This window comes from Jaculus jaculus, chromosome 15, assembly GCF_020740685.1.
Source record: "Jaculus jaculus isolate mJacJac1 chromosome 15, mJacJac1.mat.Y.cur, whole genome shotgun sequence".
Lineage (NCBI taxonomy): Eukaryota > Metazoa > Chordata > Mammalia > Rodentia > Dipodidae > Jaculus > Jaculus jaculus.
In genome coordinates, this window is record NC_059116.1 from 10,330,868 (window position 1) to 10,353,444 (window position 22,577).

At 38.3% G+C, this 22,577-nt stretch overlaps 1 protein-coding gene across 3 annotated transcripts in view; it reads left to right on the plus strand.

Annotated features, from left to right (window-relative positions):
- The window catches only part of Cdh7 (cadherin 7), a 142,767-nt gene that overhangs the window by 56,216 nt on the left and 63,974 nt on the right, over positions 1–22,577 (plus strand). For all 3 annotated transcript variants that reach the window (XM_045135331.1, XM_004654809.2, XM_045135332.1), the window contains exons 3-4: positions 8,814–9,108; positions 13,925–14,044. In XM_045135331.1, the coding sequence (XP_044991266.1) occupies positions 8,814–9,108; positions 13,925–14,044 (415 nt within the window). The remainder of the gene's footprint in view (positions 1–8,813; positions 9,109–13,924; positions 14,045–22,577) is intronic.

A 22,577-nucleotide genomic window follows, 5' to 3' on the forward strand; every position in this document is an offset into this window, starting at 1 on the left:
AGAGAATGTGTGCGTGTAAGAAAGAGAAAGCGATAAGGTGAGAGAATGTGTATATGGACATATCAGGTCCTCTTTCCACTGCAAATTAAAAACAGACACATGTGCCACTTTTTACATTTGGTTTTAAATCAATCCTGCAGAATTAAACCCAAGGCAGCAGACTTTGCAAGCAAGTGACTTTAACCACTGAGCAATCTCTCCCCAGGCTCCATTGTCCTCATTAATTTTCATATTGTTCGGCATTGAAGATGAAACATGTCTTAGTTCTTCCTGGACTATTTAAGTTGTATCATGGTCCTAGAAATACAACTTACAACTGCTGTATTTGAGGTGTGACATTTTCATATCTCACAGAGTCCTGCCAGTTCAGCTTGGTTTATTTTTTCCTCCCAGGATATCTTAGGGTTTATTAAAATAACGCCAACACATGTTTGTCCAAATTCCACATGTTTATTTTCTCTCCTTGATATCTAGTTAATAAACCTATTTATCTCCTGTCTTTCAAAGTGATATAATCAGTATAGGGCAAGAACATTTTCCTCAGATGCAATTGGTTTTCGTTATTTCCTTTGAGACCAGTGGATCTTACCTTGAGTCTGTAATAATTTGACCCATAGAACTTAGACAAATGAGAAAGCCTGGCCCATTGATGGATGTTATGATTGGATTATTCTGCAGGGCTTCTGAGCATCATATCACTTGTGTGGACATAAGACACTCACCCCGGAGGGTTGTAGCTGAGGAGAAAACAATGCAGGTTGGGTCCCTGGGTTCCCTGAGATTGTGAAATTCCTGAATAACAAAGTACTTGGGCACCTGTGACAGACAGGAGTATGTCAGCTTCTACCAAAGGAACTAATGGTTCTCTGTAACTTTCATCAATTTTGTCATGCAGCCTCTGTTTCCTCTGTTCCTCTGATATACACGTCTCCTTCCAAATTTTACTGGTCCCATTCTGTCACTATCATCTGAAAGTGAGGCGATGATGTGTGTGTGTGAGAAACATCACCTTTTCTCCATCATTGAGCATGTCAGCATAGCCAGTTAGATCCCCCGGAAAGACCCTGAGGCAGTGGGAGTCGGTGGTGGTAGTCTGAAACAACGTTTGGAAAAGCACTCAAGAGCCACATGTTGGGTCATGATATGCAGACATTTATTGTACCCATAACTGTGGGCTAACTCCACAATGCATGACCCATATACCTCAACAAGGAGGGGCCAATGGGGAGGGGGTAGGTCACGGATGAACCTAATAATGGCACCAAACTGCCTGTACTTGCAGAATAGAAAACTAATAAAAAAAATTAAAATAAAATAAAAATAAACTTAAAAAAAGAGTGGAAAGAGGAGGAAATAGGGTTGGCTAATGGAAGAAGGTTTCAAGCCAGTGTAGCCTGGGCTAATCTGTAGTTGCTGAGCTTTAGGGGAGATCTGGAAAAGGGAAGGCATTTCGCACAGGTCCTTTTGGAGAAGTCTTACTCATAGCAGTAATTGTTGCAAGAACGAGGTCCTCACTGTAGGTCATCCTCTTGGGTTTATTCTGATTCTCTGTGTTGATTCATGGATCTACTTGTCACTTGTCCGCCCTTACCTTTGTTCTAGAAACTGGCTTCCCTTGGTTCATTTTGGACACACAGTACTCTTCAATTTGATGGGGAAAAAAATACTCTAGACAATCCTCTTTTTAGATTCTACAAGTGGTAAACTTTTCTCCGCAAATGCAGACTTTATATTATATTTCTATCACATAGAGCAAGGAAGTGCCATGCAGAGCACTCCAGGACATGTGTTCCAAGCACATCATTGTATTACCCTCAGCCAGGAGTGTGTGCGTATGCCTCCTCCAAGATGCCAGGTGCGAAATACCTGTGAACACCTGACAGATGATCTCCCCAGACAGCCTTCTTCCAGCCTCGTGCCAAATGGCATCGCTGAAGTTAGGACAGGGAACTAGTGGTACAGGATTGCGACCTGGAAACTTGTCAAAGAGTTCTAGAGTTCTCACGTAAGATTTTATTCACTGGCCCAGACTTTCCTAGTAGTTTGAGAGGAAGGACGAAGGCTATTTCTGTTCATGGATTTCATTTATTTTGTACCTTTATTTGTTTCCTAATCATGTATGTGAAGTCCTAACCATTTTATATGATTTAATAAGAAAAAATGAGTAATTTACATTCAAAAAAGCTCCTATTATTTTTCATTGTTATGTTTAGGTGAGCAGAGTTTACTCTATAAATTAACATTAACTTGCTAAGCTGTTCGTCTCCAGATCTCTACTTGGACCAAAGGACATATTCAGAAAGCCCTAGTCATGGTGATGCTCAGCGTCAGTAATGAACATTGTCTGTGAAGCCAGCCTCAGTTTACAAGGCAAAAGTCAATAGCTGTCTCCTGAGAAGAATGGCCTAGCATTTCAGAGAGTTTGCTTTTAGCTGCCTTTCTGTTGCAAGTCTGGAGGTCATCACTGAGCAATCAAGGCAATGCTCTCCCCCGAGTTCTACCACATAAAGTGCTGGGGGTGCAGTAAGGGAGGACTCAAGCCTCTCGTACAATTTTAATCATTCACAATTTGACTGTAGACAGACTTCCCAAGAGATGAGCACATTAACATATGGCCTGAAGAAAGCATTCAGAGACAGAGTCAGCTCCGGGTTGTGAAGTTTTCTTCAGGGAGGCAAATGGAGCTGTGAGGAAGAGGGGATACTGTTTTTAAGACTTCCTGTCTTCTCCTCCCTCATGAACAAGCCCTGAGTAACCACACCATAGGCTCTGATGTACATGCTTTAAAAAAAAAGAAGCCAGAGAGTTTTCCCTCAGGATCATGGATGTTTCTATTGTACCATTGTTTGCAAGCTTATACATATGGAGAGGAAGTTTTATTTTACAATAGTACATCCACAGGCACCATTCCATTCTATACACACTTCAACATTCAAAACAAGTGAACGTTTGCAGATATGGATCTGCAACAGATGAATAAACTGGAGTTTAGGAACGGTGGAGACCATAGCATGGTGCGCAGTAGAGAGGTATCAGCAGTACCCATCCTGTGACTCCTTGTGTTAACCTTGAAGCTGGGTCACTCTGCTAAGTAAACGATCAAAAACAACAATGACAACAAGAAGTTGGATCACAACTAGATTACTGTGAACTTACTCCATCAGTGAAAACAATCTGAGAATCCTCTCATTTCATGCATTGTTTGCCTAAGAAAAGGAATGTGATTTCCTTGTCCATTTTATCAGTCCTATGCACTTCCTGACTCACAGCTCTTCCATTTGCTCCTCTGTGTGTTATAATTAATATCTAAACTTCTTAAACCACACATCTTAATCAAAGATGCTTCACAAGCAAATTATGTTCCATTATCCTGGACCACAGTGATAATTATAAATTAGGAATACTTCAGCCAGAAAGAAATTACTCATACACTTGTTTCCATCTTCAATATTTCCTCACCAGCCTGATAATTACAAGGTGCCTAGTGGCATGTGGAAAATATTTATTAAAAGGCATAATGAGAAAAGAAAATTTGTATGTAATGTGTATATTTGAATAGTATCTTATGCCAAGCATTGTTTAAACCTACCCTCTATACTTATGATGTCAAACTCATAAAAATTTAATAAAACTACTTTCATGGGTTTGAGCAATCTGAAATATGTTGCTTTAACTTCTAAAATTCAGTAATGTACAATAAATCAATCAGTCATCTAACATTGATTTTAGATTCTTTGGCTAATGTTTAACATAAAATACTCTCAAATAGATTAAAGAACTGCTTAATGGAGGAATTTATGTGTGTGTGTATATACACGTATACATACATATAGAAATTTTTGAGGTAGGGTCTCACACTAGCCCAAGCTGACCTGGAATTTGCTATGTAGTCTAAGGCTAGCCTTGAATTCACAGCAATCCTTTTACTTCTGCCTCCCCAGTGCCTCGACTAAAGGCATGTGCCACCATGCTTGGAATGGTTGTTTCTTTTTAACACAAAGGCTCATATAGACAGGGCTGGTCTCAATCCCGTGATTCTCTGGCCTTAGTCCTGAGTGCTGGCTTCACAGGTGTGCCATCATTGCCCTTCAGAGGAGTATTTTTTTTTACTTAACCATCATTAGTCTATTCTTTTTGAGGGACTCACAAATCTACTAACATTGCAAGATTTTACTTGCATCATTGTGAATTTCTATGGTTTTTGTTACTTCAATGTTCCCTACAAGAAAAAACAGCTATGGAGCTGTCATTATGACCGTCATTGTTAGGTAGGAGTCAGTGAATATGCCAGAGGCTACAGTGTAATGTTATTTTGAGTGTCAAAAATTTTATGATAAATATTAATTCACTTCAGATAATTTCATCTCATGTCTAGATTTATTTTCTTTTGTGACATGAAAATGTTAGAAAGTAGAGCTAAATCCTAAACTAATTTACCTTTATCAATCACACTCTACCATATTATGTTTAACACTGGACACAATGGATCACTGAAATTCCAGTGGGTGCCCGTTTCTCTCCATTTTCCAGCAGGTGGAATAAAGTAAAGATAAAGTCAGGAATAAAGTAAAGATCATAACTAAAATTGCAAAGCTAGCCAAGAAGAAGGTCGAGGAAAGAAAATATATTACATAATACCTAATGGAGTTTTACCTTCATTCTTCTCAAGTGAGGAATGTTTTTTCCATCCTTAGATATCATTTCAAGAGGATGGGTTTTAAATGCTTGGGCAAGTTATTCCTAGCTGGCCTTTTCTGGTTAGAGGTGACAGGAAATAATCAGGATTGCAGTATGTTGTTGCTCTATTTTCCGTTTTGATTTCACATCACAAATTTCAAAATAAACAGTGTATACAGAAATTGATGAAAAGCAGAGATTATGATTTCCAAAGACACACAAGTCTTTGTACAAGTCAGATGTTTCAAACACTTTTGTATATTTTCTGTGTGTGTGTGTGTGTGTGTGTGTGTGTGTGTGTGTATACATTGGAAGAGCTGGGAAACAGAGGAGTGAAAAGAAAGTCCATCTCCATGTAGGCCCTCTCTCCTAAGACCAAAAACATGTGCACAGGAAAGTACAGTGTGGCTTGTCCAGTGCTCTGTGGAATGCAGACCGTGAGAAAACACTAAGAACACACACCACAAGGCACACACCATGGGCACACTTCATTTGGAAACACTATAACTACATACCATGACTCATCATGAGCACACACCATGAGTCTACAACATGAGTAGATACCATGAGTACACACCATGACTATACGTCCTGAGTATGCACTGTGAGTTCACACCATGAATATGCACCAAGAGTACACACTATAACTAGTAAGCACCATGAATATATATATACCATGGGTGCACACAAAGAAGATACATGATGGTCATGCATCATGAGCACACACCATGAGCTCTTCACACCATGAATATACATTATGGGTACGCAACATGAATACATACCATGGCTATCCATCATGGATACACACCATGAACTCACCCATGAATACACATCCTGAGTAAACACCTTGAAAACATACCGCGTGCATACAGCGTGGGTGTACACCATGAATGCTTTGTTTGGGATTTGCTAAGATGATGGCAATTGAAATAGAAGCTAGTATTTTCATAGTTGATTATGAATCTGCCACGTATACTACCATCCAGTGGTTTGTGGAGAATTTGGAAGAGGTTGATGACAGTATTCTAGTGTGAAAGGCGTTCAGTGCTCAGAGGATAGATCACATGCAGTGCAAGCATGAGTTCCTGAATTTGGACCTCGAGAGCCCGGGTAAAGCTAGATGCCGTGGTACAGACATATATAGTCCCAGTGTGTGTAAAGGAAGAAGGGAGCAGCAGGTGAAGCCTCTAAGAGCTAAGAGCCAGCCAACTTGGCATGCACAGCACGAGGACTCCTCTACAAAATGCGAGAAAACACAGACTATGGGAAGCAATGAAATATCTTTTTCTTTATATATAGATACTATTTTTATTTATTAATTTATTTTATAGAGAAAGCGGGAGAAGGAGAGAATGAGAGAGAGAGAGACAGAGAGAGAGAGAGACAGAATGAAAGTGCCAGGGCCTCCAGCTGCTGCAAACAAATTTCAGACATGAGTGCCCCCTTGTGCATCTGGTCTTGGGGAATATAACTTGGGTCCTTGGCTTTGCAGGCAGATGCCTTAACCACTAAGCCATGCCTCCAGCCCGAAATATCTTTTTTTTTTTTTCATGCTTAATGTTAATGTTTCATGCTGAAAAGGCCAGAAAGTGAAATGAAAGAACCACCAGTTAACGTTGAAAAGCCCCACTACAAGATGGTTTCTCAGCACAGATATGCTTCCTGTACATTTGAAATGCATGTTTGAAATAAATGTATACCCTGCAACTGTTGCCTCAGTAAGTAGGCACCTACTATTGGTGGCACCACTGTAAAACACCTTGCCAAGCCCCTGTATGTCTTAATGCCGAAGTCTTTACGAGCCACCTTTACTGAGAACATGCGAGGTGGTGCCGCATCTCAGCATATTCTCAGCACACGTGATGGGGTGCCTACATTATTCATGTTTATCTAGGGGACATAATGCCTGGCAATTACAGCAGGATACACAATTTGAAATAGTAAAACTTGGAGATTGAGAACTTTCAGATCAAGTGAAAAGTTTTAAAACATTATAAAACATCAGAGGTCAGATGGAAACAGAGTTACGAGGGCAACACGTTGAAAAGTGAATTAAGGAGCATGTTAGTAACCTGTTTTAAGATGACTTTTCCATCTGTCTTCTGGCTTTACATCAGTACTAAATAACTTGTTGGGTGTGGCTGCATGTGGTACAGTTTATTGTTATTTAATGGCAAGGAAGGGATTTTCAGTGTTCACCGAGGCGTAGATGGAAACCCCCTGAAGCTTGGAGTTTGAGCAGTGGAGAGCAGTCAGGTGTAGATCGGCTGCTCCCTCCTTTCCCCAGGGTCTCCGGAGCAGCCTCACTTTGTGTCTCTACTGCACAAGACAGCAGTCCTGAGCCCAGAGGCAGGCTCTCGTGATAGGCAGTGTGGACCTGGGCCTCACGGCAATCAGCCAGTGCTACCGAGAGCAGGCTGTGTCACGTCAGGCAAGGCACTTCTCCCTTGCCTCGGTTTCCTCATGTGTCATTACCGTCACCTAGAAGTCACGGAGCATAAAAGACATGGCATGTGGGACCCATCAGTAGTCCTTATGTTCTTAAATTAGAAGAATACACAAACGCCATATTCATCCTGATAGTTATTTCAGATAACAACATAAGTCACTGTAGTACAAGAATAAACTTTACTCATATATGAACTGAACACACAGCACAAGTCATCCACCTGGACATTCCATAGCCACACCCTCAAGTAAGTTGTAACTTATACCAGAATGTCATTTAAAACATATTTATTTATTTGAAAGAGAGGGTGGGGAAGGAGGAAGAGAGAGATAATTGTATGTGTCACCTTGTGCATCTGGACTTATGTGGGTACTGGGAAACTGAAGCTGGATCCTGAAGCTTTGCAGGCAAGTGCCTTAACTGCTGGGCCATCATTTCAGCATAAGAATGTCATTTGTGTGTGTGTGTGTGTGTGTGTGTGTGTGTGTGTGTGTGTGTATGATTCATTCCTGACTAAAATTTTGGAAACAAAGAAGACTAAATCAAGCATTTAAGTAACCTGAAAGCAGAGTACCAAGACAGCTATTGGAGTGTAGAAATCACTTATAGAACCATCTGCTACAAAAACCCACAGTCTGCATAGCCATCAGAGAAGGATTCAAATGTACTCTGGCCACATCATCTAAAGTGGTTTTCTATGTTCTATATTATTTTGCACCTTATCTCCTGTAAATGCAAATGTAGTTATGCAGGGCAGTAGGAAATCTTGTTATTTAGTAAATTGTGTTTTTATATTCATATTAACCAAAGTCCAGGACTATGTGCTATGTTGGATGAAAGAATGTAGAAATGAAAGATTGAGTACTATGGTGCTCAGGTTATGAAGTTCAGAAAGTGTGCAATGCTTTCAAGTTTTGGAAGGATCCTCTCTTCCACATCACATCCTGACATACAGCGTGGACACGTCCAGATAGAAAATGCAAATCGGGAAGCTCTGCCCTGCTGTTGGCGTGGAGTTAATCATACGGTCATGAGGCAGGTCTTGGTAGTTTAAGAAAGGCTTGCATGAAGTCCTTGCATGTATTGATGTAAAATTCCCCCTTTTGAGAGCAGCCACTTCTCAGCTTCAATTTTTTTTTTTTTTAATACCAAACAGGATTTGACAAGAGGTGTAGAGACGGGCAGCCGTCCACAGTGGCTAACCACAGAGGAGAGCAGGAGTCGGAGCATGGTGTGGAGGCAAGAGATAGGGGCACACTGAGAGTAAATTGCACACTACATTAGACCTAACCGTTCAAATGTTCTGTAGAGAGTTCCTTAGTACGAAAGGAGATCAAATCAGCCAGGTATGCCTGCGTGCAGTTTCCGTCCAGTTGCGAGGAGACGTCTAGAACAGGGAAGGGCAGGCCGAATGGCACAGAGCGGCTACAGCCCCCTGCATTGGAACGGGATAAAAATGCGTTGGAAAATGAAACTATTTGCAGGAAGAAATGGAATCATCTTGCTGTCAGTGCCAGATGACACATTCTAATAGCCTTTCTGCAGTGCACAATAAGCGCTCAGCTTATCTTTTCCAAGAACAATAAAATTTCATGTACTGCTGCCTGACATAAGAATGAATTTTACATATCTCCCTATCACTGGGTGCCTTGTACGTTAATCTCATCTCACATGAATTTTTCACCAGCTCCACTCTGATGTTGATAAAGGAGATGGTTCCATCAAATACATCTTGTCAGGCGAAGGGGCAAGTTCCATTTTCATTATTGATGAGAACACGGGGGACATCCATGCTACCAAGAGACTGGACCGGGAGGAACAGGCCTACTACACGCTCCGAGCGCAAGCGCTGGACAGGCTCACCAACAAGCCCGTGGAGCCCGAGTCCGAGTTTGTTATCAAAATTCAGGACATCAACGACAATGAACCCAAATTTCTGGATGGCCCATACACGGCAGGAGTTCCAGAAATGTCTCCTGTCGGTAAGTAAAGAGCATACTGTCCATAGTTTTTGTGCAACTGTAAATGTTTATGTATGTATAATGGTTATTAGAATAAGGGGGGATTTGAGACATGCTTGTAGGCCAGAATTCAAACACTGAATTCACAATTATATATGGAGGGCAGAGTAGCAGGTTTTTGAAAATATTCTTCCATTTCATATTTTTTTGGATCATATAGCTCTCTAAGATGTATTTAAGAAATTATTTCTACACGTCTTTTTTCATTTAATACTTATTTGTTTTAAAAATATGTTCACATGTATTCTTTAAAAATTGGTTAAAAACAATAAAAGTGCTTCCAGAAACAGCCTGTGATGAACTTAAGCTTCTCTTTGGGTATTAATAGGATAATGATTTCCTGATGTTAAGGCTTTCTCTTGTCAGTGTCTAAAAGACTGTTGGGTTAATATCAGGATTGCTGCTTTGTGTTCTTGTGTTGAGTGTGCTGGACCCCCAAAATCTCCACCAAATGCCACCGCCAATCAGTCATTCTATACTCTTGACAATGGGATACTGATATGTTTGTTACAATGGCAAAGCTATGCTTAGCTGGAGATACATAAAAACGGATAGAAAACTGAGAGTTTGTAAGTTATGCCAAATACAAATACAAATTCTGGTTCAAGTTCCATTTATTTCAATATTTCTGAGTTTTCATCTAGTTAATCTTACATAATATATATGCATATACATACACCATTTATACAAATCTATACCATGTATTCATGCATGCATGTATGACTACATGTGAATATATCATGTATGTATGTATATATGTGTATATACATGTATATATATGTGTATGCATGTATGTATGTATATATCTATCTATGTATGGGACTATATAAGATTTCAGATTTGTCTGTGCATTTATTATTTTTCCCTCTCTTTAATATTAGAAGAGGAAGCTCCCATAAGATATTACCAGAACTTGTGTTATCACACTTGGCATTTTTGCCAATGTGACTGGTTTGCAATAAAGACCATTTCTTCACTCAGTGACCTGACCAGCAAGTACTTCAGTGGGGAGAGGATCGAACAGACGAGTGTCATATGTTTTCTTTCCAGGATCAAAATTTAGTGACACTGAATTTCTCTCTTTTGCAAATGTCAGAGAGAACATTTTTTTTAAATTATTTTTTGATACACATGGCTCCAGGTGCTAGAGAAACACATACAGAGAATGAAAGAAATTCAGGACTTGTGCTTAGAAAATGTCCGCAGCTGCAGGAGAATCCCACGAAGTCACATGGGTGAGGACACACACCCTGGCAGGCCCTCGCCCTCCTGCACGGCTGCCCCGGCCTCTCGGCAGGCCTGCTTGGCCACAGTAGTAGTAGCCGTGGCAGGAAGATTTTGGAGGATTTCGAAGAAAAGAGGAGGAGGAATTTTTTTTTTTTCTCTCCTCAAATTATTAAATGTTTAGTAAATTACGTTTTGAGGCTTTTTTTTTCTTCTTCTGTAATACAAATTTGAGCGTGAGCCCTGCGCAGAGCAGAAGCCATTCTGTGGGTGTTTTTATTGGCTGCGCTGATTTTTCGCGCACAACACACTCGAGGCTGACTGCTCTTCACACATGCACTGCTCATGAGCGTTGTGGGGAGACCTCACTGGCTCACTCAAGCTTGTACTGGCTTTGCAAATTAGGTTTGTGTCAACCTTTCATTTTAGAAGCTCTTAAGGTATTATTTTGATTTTGATGTTTCTACTTTAATACCAAACGTCGCTGTTATATACATATGGAACTTTAAATTGTTTATTCAGATGATTGAAATGGGTTAAAAATTATTCTTTTTTTAGTTTGTATTTATTATTATATTTTATTGACAGCTTCCATAATCGTTGAAAATAAGCCATGCTAATTCGCTTCCCCCCAACATTGTCTTGTAGGGAAGAGTATATGATGGAGAGTGTAGTTGCAAAATTTGTTCTTTTTTAGAAAATGATTTTCAAATATCTTTAGGATTTACTTGATGCTAAATTAAATCACTGGACTAATAAACATATTTAAAGTTGGGCTGGAGAAGTGGTTAAGGCACTTGCCTACAAAGCCAAAGGACCCAGGTTTGATTCATCAGGAGGCATGTAAGCCAGATGCACAAGGTGGCACATGTGTCTGGAGTTCATGTACAGTGGCTGTGGGCCATGGCACACCCATTCTCATTCTCTTTCCCTCCCTCCTTCTCTCTCAAGTAAATAAATAAAAATAAGATATATAAATTATTTAAAATTAAAGCAATGGATATCAACATAAGATGCATAACTTTATGACTAATCATTTTAATAAAATGTTCAATTCTCAGAAAATGGTGTGGTATGTATAAAGCAATAAATCAACGATTGATATTTGAAGGCTTTTGTCATTGGCAATAAACTAATTATATGCTTTAAAACCCAAATAAAGTGTGTGTTATATACATTACATATATTAAATTTTTGACAAACATTTTAGAAAGTTGTATTGTACCAAATGCAATTTACCAAAATTATGTTCTCATATTTTGTTTACATTTTTTTCTTTAAAAATGAAGTAGTAAGTCAGGACTTAATCTACCATCATAACAATTACCATATTAAAGATTTTGCATTACACAAAATATATTTTAATTAATATAATTTATTATGATATTTATAACTAGTAGAATTATTAATCACTCTAATGGATCTACTATGTGTCCAAAAGGCATTATCACTTAAGTTTATCAAAGACAATATAATATATAATCATTGTATATGACTTTACAGTTTCTAACTAACTTTAAGGAAAATGGACTTGGTAAGGTAGATCATAACCTGAAAAATGAAATGGCTTTGCAAAATGCTGGACAGTAATGACCATACATTTAGAAAGATGCAAAGTACCTCTTAAAGCCTATAGTAGAGTTTATGTCCTATATTCAGAATATAGTTTAAGACATTGCTGGAATCAGCTTCTCATTTCTAAGACAATCACCCAACAAAAAATACCTTAGAGGAGGAAAGGGTTGATTCCAGGCTTACAAATCCCGCTGGGACAGCATCAGTGGTGAAGGTGCGGGCTCATTTCCATAGATCAAGTTGAGAACCACCACTGGCAGCCAGCAAGCACACACACCCAGCTCTCAACTGTTCTTCTCACTCCTCAGCCCACGACTTCAGGTCCGCTCCCAACACGCTTTGTTGCTGTATGGCAAGGTCACCCACCCACACTATTGACTCTCAGGGTGCTGGATACTCAGGTTATAAGCTTAATTCTTAATCACGAACACCTGAGTCTATGGGGCCATACTTTCAAACTACCACAGACTTTAAAAAGCATAAAGGATGTGGCCTTTCCCTTACTTATCAAATATAGAATGAAAAGTATATTGATGATTTGAAAATAAATATATATTGAATGCAAACATGGATATTTTTAATATCTTGAAGACTATGTTCTAAATACACAATAAACAGTGGTAATGAATGCTGTTTTTTTTGGGGGGGGGGCTGGGGAGGGCAGTTGAATTGCATCTTGCACACTAGTCTAGGCTGACCTGACCTGGAATTTACTATGTTTTCTCAGATTGGCCTCAAAAACCTCACAGTCATCCTCGTGCCTTGGCCTCCAGAGTGCCTGGGGTTAAAGGCATGTGTCCCACCATATCCTCCCCTCATAAGTGCTTTGTAAAAAGTGTCTTAGCATTAGTGCTCAGGTGAATACAGAGATGAATAGACAAGAGGAGCAAGAGCGCTACCTCCATGGTAAGCCTGCAGACCAGTTCCAGGATGTTGGTGTCAGACACTGAGGACACTCAAAATGCACAAAATCAGAAATTTCAGAAGCTGCTAAGAGCACAACACTAAAGTAGACGTACAGCACACACGCCAAGGCTCAGGGATCTTGTGAGGGGGGCAGAAGGACTGTTAAGACTCCCAGGGTGGGAGGGAATATTCAGTGGCTTCGCCCACCCCCCCCCCCCCGCCCCAATGACTGGCTGCTGGTCTCACAACTCATAACTCACAACTCCACGGTCAATAGTAGCAATCCCATTGGGGAGAACTCTCACTGGAATTGGGGCATGGAGGAGGGAATTAATGGTACCAACACATGATGTGTCCATACAGTTTCTACGTAATAATAAAAAAATATATATATATTTTGTTTATTTGAGAGAGAGAGACTATGAGACAAAAATATAGGCCCGCCATGACCTCCTGGCACTGCCAATGAATACCAGATATATGGCCTACTTTGTGCATCTGGTTTTATGTTGGTAATAGCCAGTCAGTCAGACTTTATAAGCAAACACCCGCTGAGCCATCTCTCTAGCCCCAAATGCTTTTTATCTGGAATATGCAACTGTATAATAAAAATAATCTTAACATATACCAACATGACTACATAATGTGATTCTTAAGTCAATTTGCTTTTTCTCCTTGAGGAAGGTTTGGTAATTTTTTTTTTTTTAAGATATGTTCAAGTGATTTAGTAGAAAAAAGGAACACAGAAAAACTACCCAGGAGACATGGGTGAGATGGCTCATATTTCAGTCCTGTCTAGTTCCCAGTTTATCTCACGCTAACATGCATCATCAATAGTATTTTTGCCAGTTAATTTCTCTATGACTTATTATATGTCATCAATATTTTTTATCTCTTTGGGTTTGGTACAAAAAATTACTGGATCTTTTTTTTTTTTTCTTTCTTTCTTTGAAAGAAGATAACTGAAAGATTACAAATAAATTTAAGTGGAGAGTCTGTAGTGTTTTACTAGTTGTTCAGTGCAATTATAGCAGGACGATTTTAATTCCATGGGTTTGGGATTGTCACCCAGGGACATCAGTGGTGCAAGTAACAGCAACAGATGCTGATGACCCGACCTACGGAAACAGCGCTCGTGTTGTCTACAGCATTCTCCAAGGGCAGCCCTACTTCTCGGTGGAGCCAAAGACAGGTAAGAGCTGACGCGTGACACTCACAACGAATTACCCCTGGCGTGATGGCTGTGAGTTTGTTTATTCATCTAACTGAAAGCAGATACCACTTTTTAATTCACTTCTATCAATATGTCAACTTTATAAAATAGCCCTATTATGAAGGAGTTAAGAAATTAAAGGAAGTTTATTACAGGTATCTGCAGTCTCAAGAAACATCAAGTATAATGCCACAACTCACCCCTGCTACAGCTGTTATTCCTGACTTTATGACGTTGTGCTGATTCACTAATTTTATTTTTTTGCCTTAAATAATTCATTATATATGTGTACATATATATGTATATATGTATATGTATACAACACACGTGTGTGAGAAAGAGAAAGAGAAATCACTTATAGTTTGATCTTCCATATATATATATATATTTTTTACACACACATATATGTATATATGTACACATATATAAATGTATATATACATACATACACATATATGTGTATATATGTATATATATATGTATATGCATACACACATGCACACACACACATACACACACACATGTGTGAGAAATAAAAAGAGAAATTCCTTATAGTTTGATCTTCCAAAGGCACAGTGAGATTTTCCAAAGGATAATTTTTTTATCAGGACAATTCAATGATACAGTGAAGATTTTGCTGAATCAAAACATGCTAATTTTCTTCTTCACTTTAGGGAAAATTCTTGTGCAATACGAATGTTTATGTGGTTGGTTTACATTTTCACCACAAGATGAAATGGTATAGATTAAGTAAGGCTATCATGTGAAACATTTTTGTTTCAGATTGAAAATGATTTGTAGTATTTTCTGGCTCTGTGTGTTTGCGTGCATGCAAACATGCATACGCAGACATATATGTGAATATTATTGGATATATTGCTGATTATTTTATATCCATAAACATAAAAACAATTTAAAACAATTCTGTGTTTATGAGGGAGCAGCATTCATCACGTGTCTAGTCGTATGCTTAGGAATACTTAAAAGCATGATTCTAGGGTAAATAGGTCGATGATGTTAACTATCTTTTCCATATTTAAAAAGGGGGAAGTTTTAATTCACTCACAAGTCACTGCACAATATATATTTAAAATGTTTTTAGAAATGATACTTGTTATTTGCACAGAGAAGTAAGTCAATCCTAGCTTAGTCATTAGATCTTTAATACTGTCTCTAATGGGTAACTTGGTGTGAGGGCAAATCAGTAGTAAAACTTGGAAACCACTTTGGAAGTCTATGAGAATAAATATATATGATTAAGCATGCAAGTATTAATGAGAAGTAAATGAAAGTATTTGATGGATGATATAAATACAGAGTGTGCTCATGTTTTGCTTAATGATATATCTAAGAAACCTAGATTCACCCACCCACCCTTTCCCTTACATGTCTCCTTCTTTTAGTCTAGGAAGACATTGACAATTTTTTGACAATTTCCTCAAAAATTATACACTCTTGCATTATGTAACTTGTCCAAAAATAGCATGTACTAATCCCAAGGGCTAAATATTTTAGTGCTACTCATGATTGATTTGTGATTTTCAGTCTTGCTATAAGGATAGTGAATGTTCCTGTAACTCTGTAGAGATAAAACCATCATTTAATCATCTACCCAACATGGCATGTTCATGAAATAACATTGCTAGTTTTAAAATAAGTCAACTAAATTTTCACATAAAAATATAATGTATTTTATGCTGCAGAAGGTGAAGAAATTTATTTTTAATACTGTAATTATGTGACTTCGGGTCACAGTCATTAGTTAAGGACACTATAAGTATGTTAGTTCTCACAGATAATTCATACTATGTTAGAATATATTCCCTGAAAGAAAATATAAATTGCATTTTTTTCCTGAAAAAAATGGAAAGTTTTCACACTCTAGAGCATAGACAGCTGTAAATCAAATCATTGCAGGGTGTTAGCCTGATTCTTATCTATGTGAGGAATAACATTATTTTCTACGCTAAATAAGAATTAGTGAAAATAAGTCCATACTACTATTATTAGGTACATTTATATAGTCATATTTAATGGCTAAGATATTAAACAATATAATATTATTATTTATTTAATTTATTTGAGTGAGAAAAAGAAGCAGAGATAGAGAAAGGGATGGGCGCCAGAGCTTCCAGGTACTGCAGACTCCAGGTGCACGTGCCACGTTGTGCATCCAGCTTATGTGGGTCTTGGGAATCAAACCTGTGTCCTTTGGCTTTGCAAGCAGACACCTTAACCACTAAGCCATCTCTCCATTCCCAGATAATAATTATTCTTTGTACCTTAGTTTCTCCTCTCCCCAAACCAAAATGCATGCAGTAGCAAAAACCAGTGCTGACCATTTCCTTCCTGGAGCAAAGGAAATGACAAACTATTTTCATCTTGTTAATGACCGCCAAGTTACCACGAGGTGGGGTTTTTGCTGGCTTTAGTTATCTGTTCTTTGACCTGTCAGCAAGTAGAATCCATTAATACTTCTACCTGATGTGTGACAGGGCTACTGCCGTCCAAACAAGCTAACCTTTTGTTTGATGTGATTAAAGATTTCAAAATGGCAGCAGCAAAACTGTCCAGCCAACGGGCAGAACTGCTGAATAGACAAACCCCACGGGCTTCCTGATGCCAGCCAGAGACGGAATCCCTTGTCACTTAGGAGTTCTTTACTTTTTAAAAAAGTTTTAAACATTTTTTTCACAACGTCCATACATAAATACAATATACCACAATTATAATCTCCTTCCACCACTTTCTTGTATCCTCTCCCTTTCCCCCTTCACCTATTTACTTCTTCTTTCCAACTTGTCCATGTTCTATTGATGTCATTATATCCACCTATCTATGTATATCATATGTAATTTATTATTATATGCATTTATTATATATTGCATTTATTGTTATAGTGACATATTTATTATATTATTAAAATGTAACGTATTTAATTTATTATATATTATATACATTTTATGTTAAATGTACTTAATATTTATATTTTTCCACCTCTTACTGAACAGATATTTTATAGGTAACATCAACCTTTGTGAGGCAATAAGTGGTCATAGCCTCTTAAAAATTATTTCTTAAGCATAAAAAATATGACTACATGGTACCTGCCATGTGATATATGTGGATGAGTCTTAGTATATTTTTTTATTAATAATTTCATCAAATACCTTTCTCATTATGCCTTCTTCTATTAATACTGCATTCTATGATATGACCCATATTACCCCTACGTCTTTATTCTTAAAGTGTGCCGAGGGCTTCCTTCAGACATGGTAAGAGGAATCCTTTTCTCAGTGAAGTCCTCTTCTGCCTGTGTCAAATCTTTTTTTTTTTCTCAGAAACTTCCATTTTTACAACTCTTACCTTTTCTCTATCTTTTTTTTTGGTATGTTTCATGGTACACACACAAATAAATAGAAAAAGCTTTGTAACTTTTCTCATCAGTATAACAAAATACCTAGTGGAAGCTAGCGAAGGTAGGAGAGGTTTGTTCTGGCTCATGGATTAAGGGGACACAGCCCGTCATGGCAGATGGGAAGGCTCTTGCATCATGGCCTGCTGCATACCACAGACCAGAAAGCAAGGAGCTAAGCTGGGAAGCAGATGGGGCCATTGCCCTCAAGCTCCAACTCTCCTCTCCCCTGACCTCATTCCCTTCTCTAAGGCCTACTTTCTTTCTTTCTTCTTTTTAAAAAAAATTTGGTATACCTTGAGGGAACATTAATTTTTAGCATTTGATAATATGAACTTTATAAAATGTGAACTTTATAAGATGGGAGAGCAATTTTACAAGCAGTCGAAGGAGTTTGTGATATTTTATGAACTCCCGTAGGAAATTCCTAAAAGGGGCTCCAAGCCTCAGGGTGACCCCTAGAAACCGAGTTAGTGTTGTCGAAATTCTCTGGAAAGATCATTCCAACTACAGTATAAGCAAAAATGAAGGAGTTTATTTATCCCGGGGGCCAAAGAGCTGAGACAGCTCTCCAAAGAAGCTCTGGATCCTGGCTGAGATCTTCTTTTAATTTTATGATTTTCATAGCCTATGGGAGGGGTAAGTGAACAAAACGTGGCAATTTGCATATTCTTCATGTCTGTAGTCATGTTACTCTGACAATGAACTCCACTTTCCTTGATTTTAGTTTAAACTGTCTTTCCCTCTTATCATGCCTCTGGGCCCTTTGAATACAGTTTTCTTTGGGATTTTTCCAACTGCTGACAAAGATAAGTTTATCTCCTGAGCAATTAACTCTTACAGTGACTCAGTGAATCGGTTCAACTTTTGCTTCTTTACTACCATATTAGTTCTCACATGACTTGACATTACAGAAGGTTGGCTCTTGATTCTTATTGTTTAGGCTTAGTTTCTAAAGGTTCTGTAATGTTAAAAACAGCACTGCCAAGTGAGGAAATCTTCAAATTCAAGAGCCTTGCAGTACATTTTAAATTCAAACTTTTACTTGAAACAATTTGAAGCATGGATTAAAAATTGAAGATATACAGACTTTAGGAAGAGTGTCACATTTATATTTTCTAAATAAAATATGCATCTAAAATGCTTGTGAACTTACATTTGAAAACAGTTTTAGACTCAAGAGTCTTTCAAGTAAAGGGGTATCATTCATGTTTGATGGAGACTAGTAATGAATATCTATAAAAATATCATATTTAATTTTATGGATAATTGTATAAAATTAATGTATTATAGATGTTTTAAAATTTAAACTACTACCATGAAAGGGCATATTTAAAAAATACAGTGTTAAATATACAGGGTTAATAATTTCTCAGCTTCTTTTGAAATGTAACTGTCAAATCTCAGGGACATTTTTGTTCCTTAAAAGTTTAAGCTGCTGTATAGAGAATATGTTTCCTCATTCTCCAGCTTTGGTATTTATATGATGGGAAGCCTGTGGAGCCTAGTTTGTGTTGTTTCTTTAACTCTACAGTAAGAGGCGTTAGGCCCCAGCGTCACGTAAAGCTGCGCCCTTACTCACCCAGGGCCGCGCAAGCCTCAGCCGTTCACACACACTGCTATGTGCTGTCCTCATTGGCCTTCCAGTTTTATTTTCTAATGTTCTGCTTATTCACAAGAACTTCGTTTAAAAGAAATCATTTAAAATTCATTTGTTAATATGTTTCATCAGAGAATGATGTGCTTGGCTGGAAAGATAGCATAGACTTTAAGGCACTTGCCTATGAAACCTAAGGACGTAGGTTCAATTCCCCAGGACCCACATAAGCCAAATGCATCTGGAATTTGCAGTGGCTAGAGGCCTTGGTGTGACCATTCTTACACACTCTCTCTTTCTCTCTTTCTCTCTGTCTCAAACAAATAAACACTAAATCAGAAAACCAAAAGAAACAAGAAAACGATGTGCTGAGGGCTGGAGAGATGGCTTACCCCTTAAGCTACTTGTCAGCAAACCAAATGGACTCAGTTTCGATCCCCCAGTACCTATGTTAAAAGAAAAGAAAAGAAAAGAAATAAAATAAGATAAATAGATGCACAAGGTGGATCATGTGTCTGGAGTTTGTCTGCAGTGGCTACAGGCCTGGCCTGCCTATCCTCCCCTCCTTTCTCAAACAAGAAAATATAAAGTGATGTACTGAATTTACTATGCTTGGTTAAATATAAGTAGGGATCTCACCCAGAAAACAACATGGTATTTGAGAGTGAATTTATAGAAGTGAACATAGTTACCCAATGTGAACTTTGTAGAGGACTGTTCACTTCACACTTGTAACATAGCAGCTTATCACAGGGTAGTGAAATATGCAGTGGAATATTTACCAGTGAAACGTTGTATTGGGATTCCTTTCTCAACATGTAATGTATTTATACCATTCTACAACATAATTCCATATATATATATATATATATATATATATATATATATATAAATAAAATGTGTGTGTGTATATATATATACACATATATAGATACATATATATAAATATATACATATAAATATATATATATACATATTTATGGTATGCACATTTACATTTACCTATTTATAATATATATGTGTATATATATGAATATCATAAACCAAAGAAGCTTAATAAATACCACTGAGTAATGTAAAAATATTTAAAAGGCATATGGACAAAACTAGATACAGAACAAATTGTGTATACACACACACACATATATGTATGTGTGTGTGTGTGATATATATATATACATACATACATACATACATACATACATACATATATATATTCATTCAGCTCATAGTCATAGCTACTCCTCACTTTTACAAGTACATATTCATATAAGACTATAATTTTGAAAGTAGTTACCAAGAAACCTGGAGTGATGCCCAATTAAATCCAAAACAAACATACTAAAGGCACAGTTTTCCATTACTTTATATGTGAACACAGCCGCTTACCCAGCTCTGCGGGATTCTTTCGAAGTCTGAGCAGGCAGTGAGACAGGGACACATAGCTCCAGCTGCTCAGGTTCATTTGTGCCCCCATCGTACACTGTGTGGGAAAAGCGATCACCCGAGGAAGCCGACAGCGGTAACCTTCAGTTCTGCCATCTTGAAACCGATCCCCTTGTGTTGGGACAACCTTTACCTTGGGGAGCTGCGAACACATCTCTTCCTCAGGTAGGGCCCAGCTGAGAGGCCAAAGGACCATTTCACCAAAATCAGTCCTGTGACCCTACGAGTTTACTCGGCTCACTGATAGAGCGGGGTGCAGGGTTGCTTATGAGAATGATGACTCCAAAGCAGCCCCCCCCCCCCCCACGAGAAGTGTCATCCCATCTTGAAAGATGACATCTCCACAGCTCTCTTCCCATCTTGAATGATGACATCTCCACAGCTCTCATCCCAACTTGAATGATGACATTACCACAGCTCTCTTCCCATCTTGAATGATGACATCTCCACAGCTCTCATCCCATCTTGAAAGATGACATCTCCACAGCTCTCTTCCCATCTTGAATGATGACATCACCACAGCTCTCATCCCAACTTGAATGATGACATCTCCACAGCTCTCTTCCCATCCTGAATGATGACATCACCACAGCACTCATCTCATCTTAAATGATGACATCACCACAGCTAACATCCCATCTTGAATGATGACATCAACACAATGTATCCCCATCTTGAATGATGACATCACCACAGCTCTCTTCCCATCTTGAATCATGACATCACCACAGCTCTCTTCCCATCTTGAATGATGACATCACCACAGCTCTCTTCCCATCTTGAATGATGACATCACCACAGCTGCTACATGTTCAAGGCACCTGCATGGCCAGAAAACTCACCTCGGCTGAGGGCTGACTCTCTGAAGCTGCTTCCCTCCAGGACACTGCATGACTTGCAGATTCTCTCTTTTACAAGCAATTGATTCTATATACATACATACATACAAACATACATACATATATAAAATATATATATATATATACACACACACACATGTGTATATGTATAGATACATATATACATACATACACACACACATATGTACACACACACATATACATATATTAGGGCTGGGTCTTGCATCTCTTTCCCAGACTTGTAGACTCCTAAGTGTCTGGACCTTCCTTCCTGCCCCCACCAGCACCCCACCATACACACAGTAGGAAGAGAATTTTCAGTTTCTAGCTAACATACCCTTGGGGAGTGCTTGTGTGACCTTCGAGGTTCCTGTCTTCCAGACTTGACTTCCTGAATCCCCAGAGACTCTCTTCTCTCTTCAGCTGAAGGAATCTGTTGCACCTCACCTTGTCTGTAATGAGAAGAATGGGGAACATGAGTGGTTTCCCTAGGTAGCGAAGGCAAATGACCCAAGTCTTTCCTATTTACTAGGAGAAAATCTTCCTTGTTAATTAGACCCCTGGGACAGCTTGTGTTTCAATATTGAGATTTCCTTTGGAACATTAGCTCACCATTATTTAAATTACTGCTTAGAGTTAGTGTTGGAAATGCTGATGATCTGAGTACTCACAGGACGCATACCTGGTGACTCGTGGCTCTTGTTACTCGGATACACCATATGCTTCATGAGAGACCTGCTTAAAGTCCAAATATGCCAAATCTGAGTCCAAGTGGCTTCCTAAATGGAGATAGATTTCAGAAGAAATTCTTATCTGTAACCCCAAAATTATAATAAAATTTAATGTTAATTGGAATTGTTAAAAAAAAATGTAGTAGTTGGTAGTATATTTGAGAATCACTAGACATTCTTCCCAGACAGAACATGCAGCTGTTGATCAGCACCAGTATTTGTCCACATGACTTTTCTGTAAACATGAATTGAAAAGTAAATGTAAGATTCTGAGTCATGGGGAGAAGTGACATATTTCTAGAGAGTATCTTATGAAGTACAACGTTCATGGTTATGTGTAACAGTTAAAATATTTTCAGAAAGGCAAATATCTGAGCTAATCCCTTTCCAAAGAGGTAATGAATAGATTTATTTTCTCATTATATATGACTTAAAATTAATTATTATTTAAATTAAGCTTTCT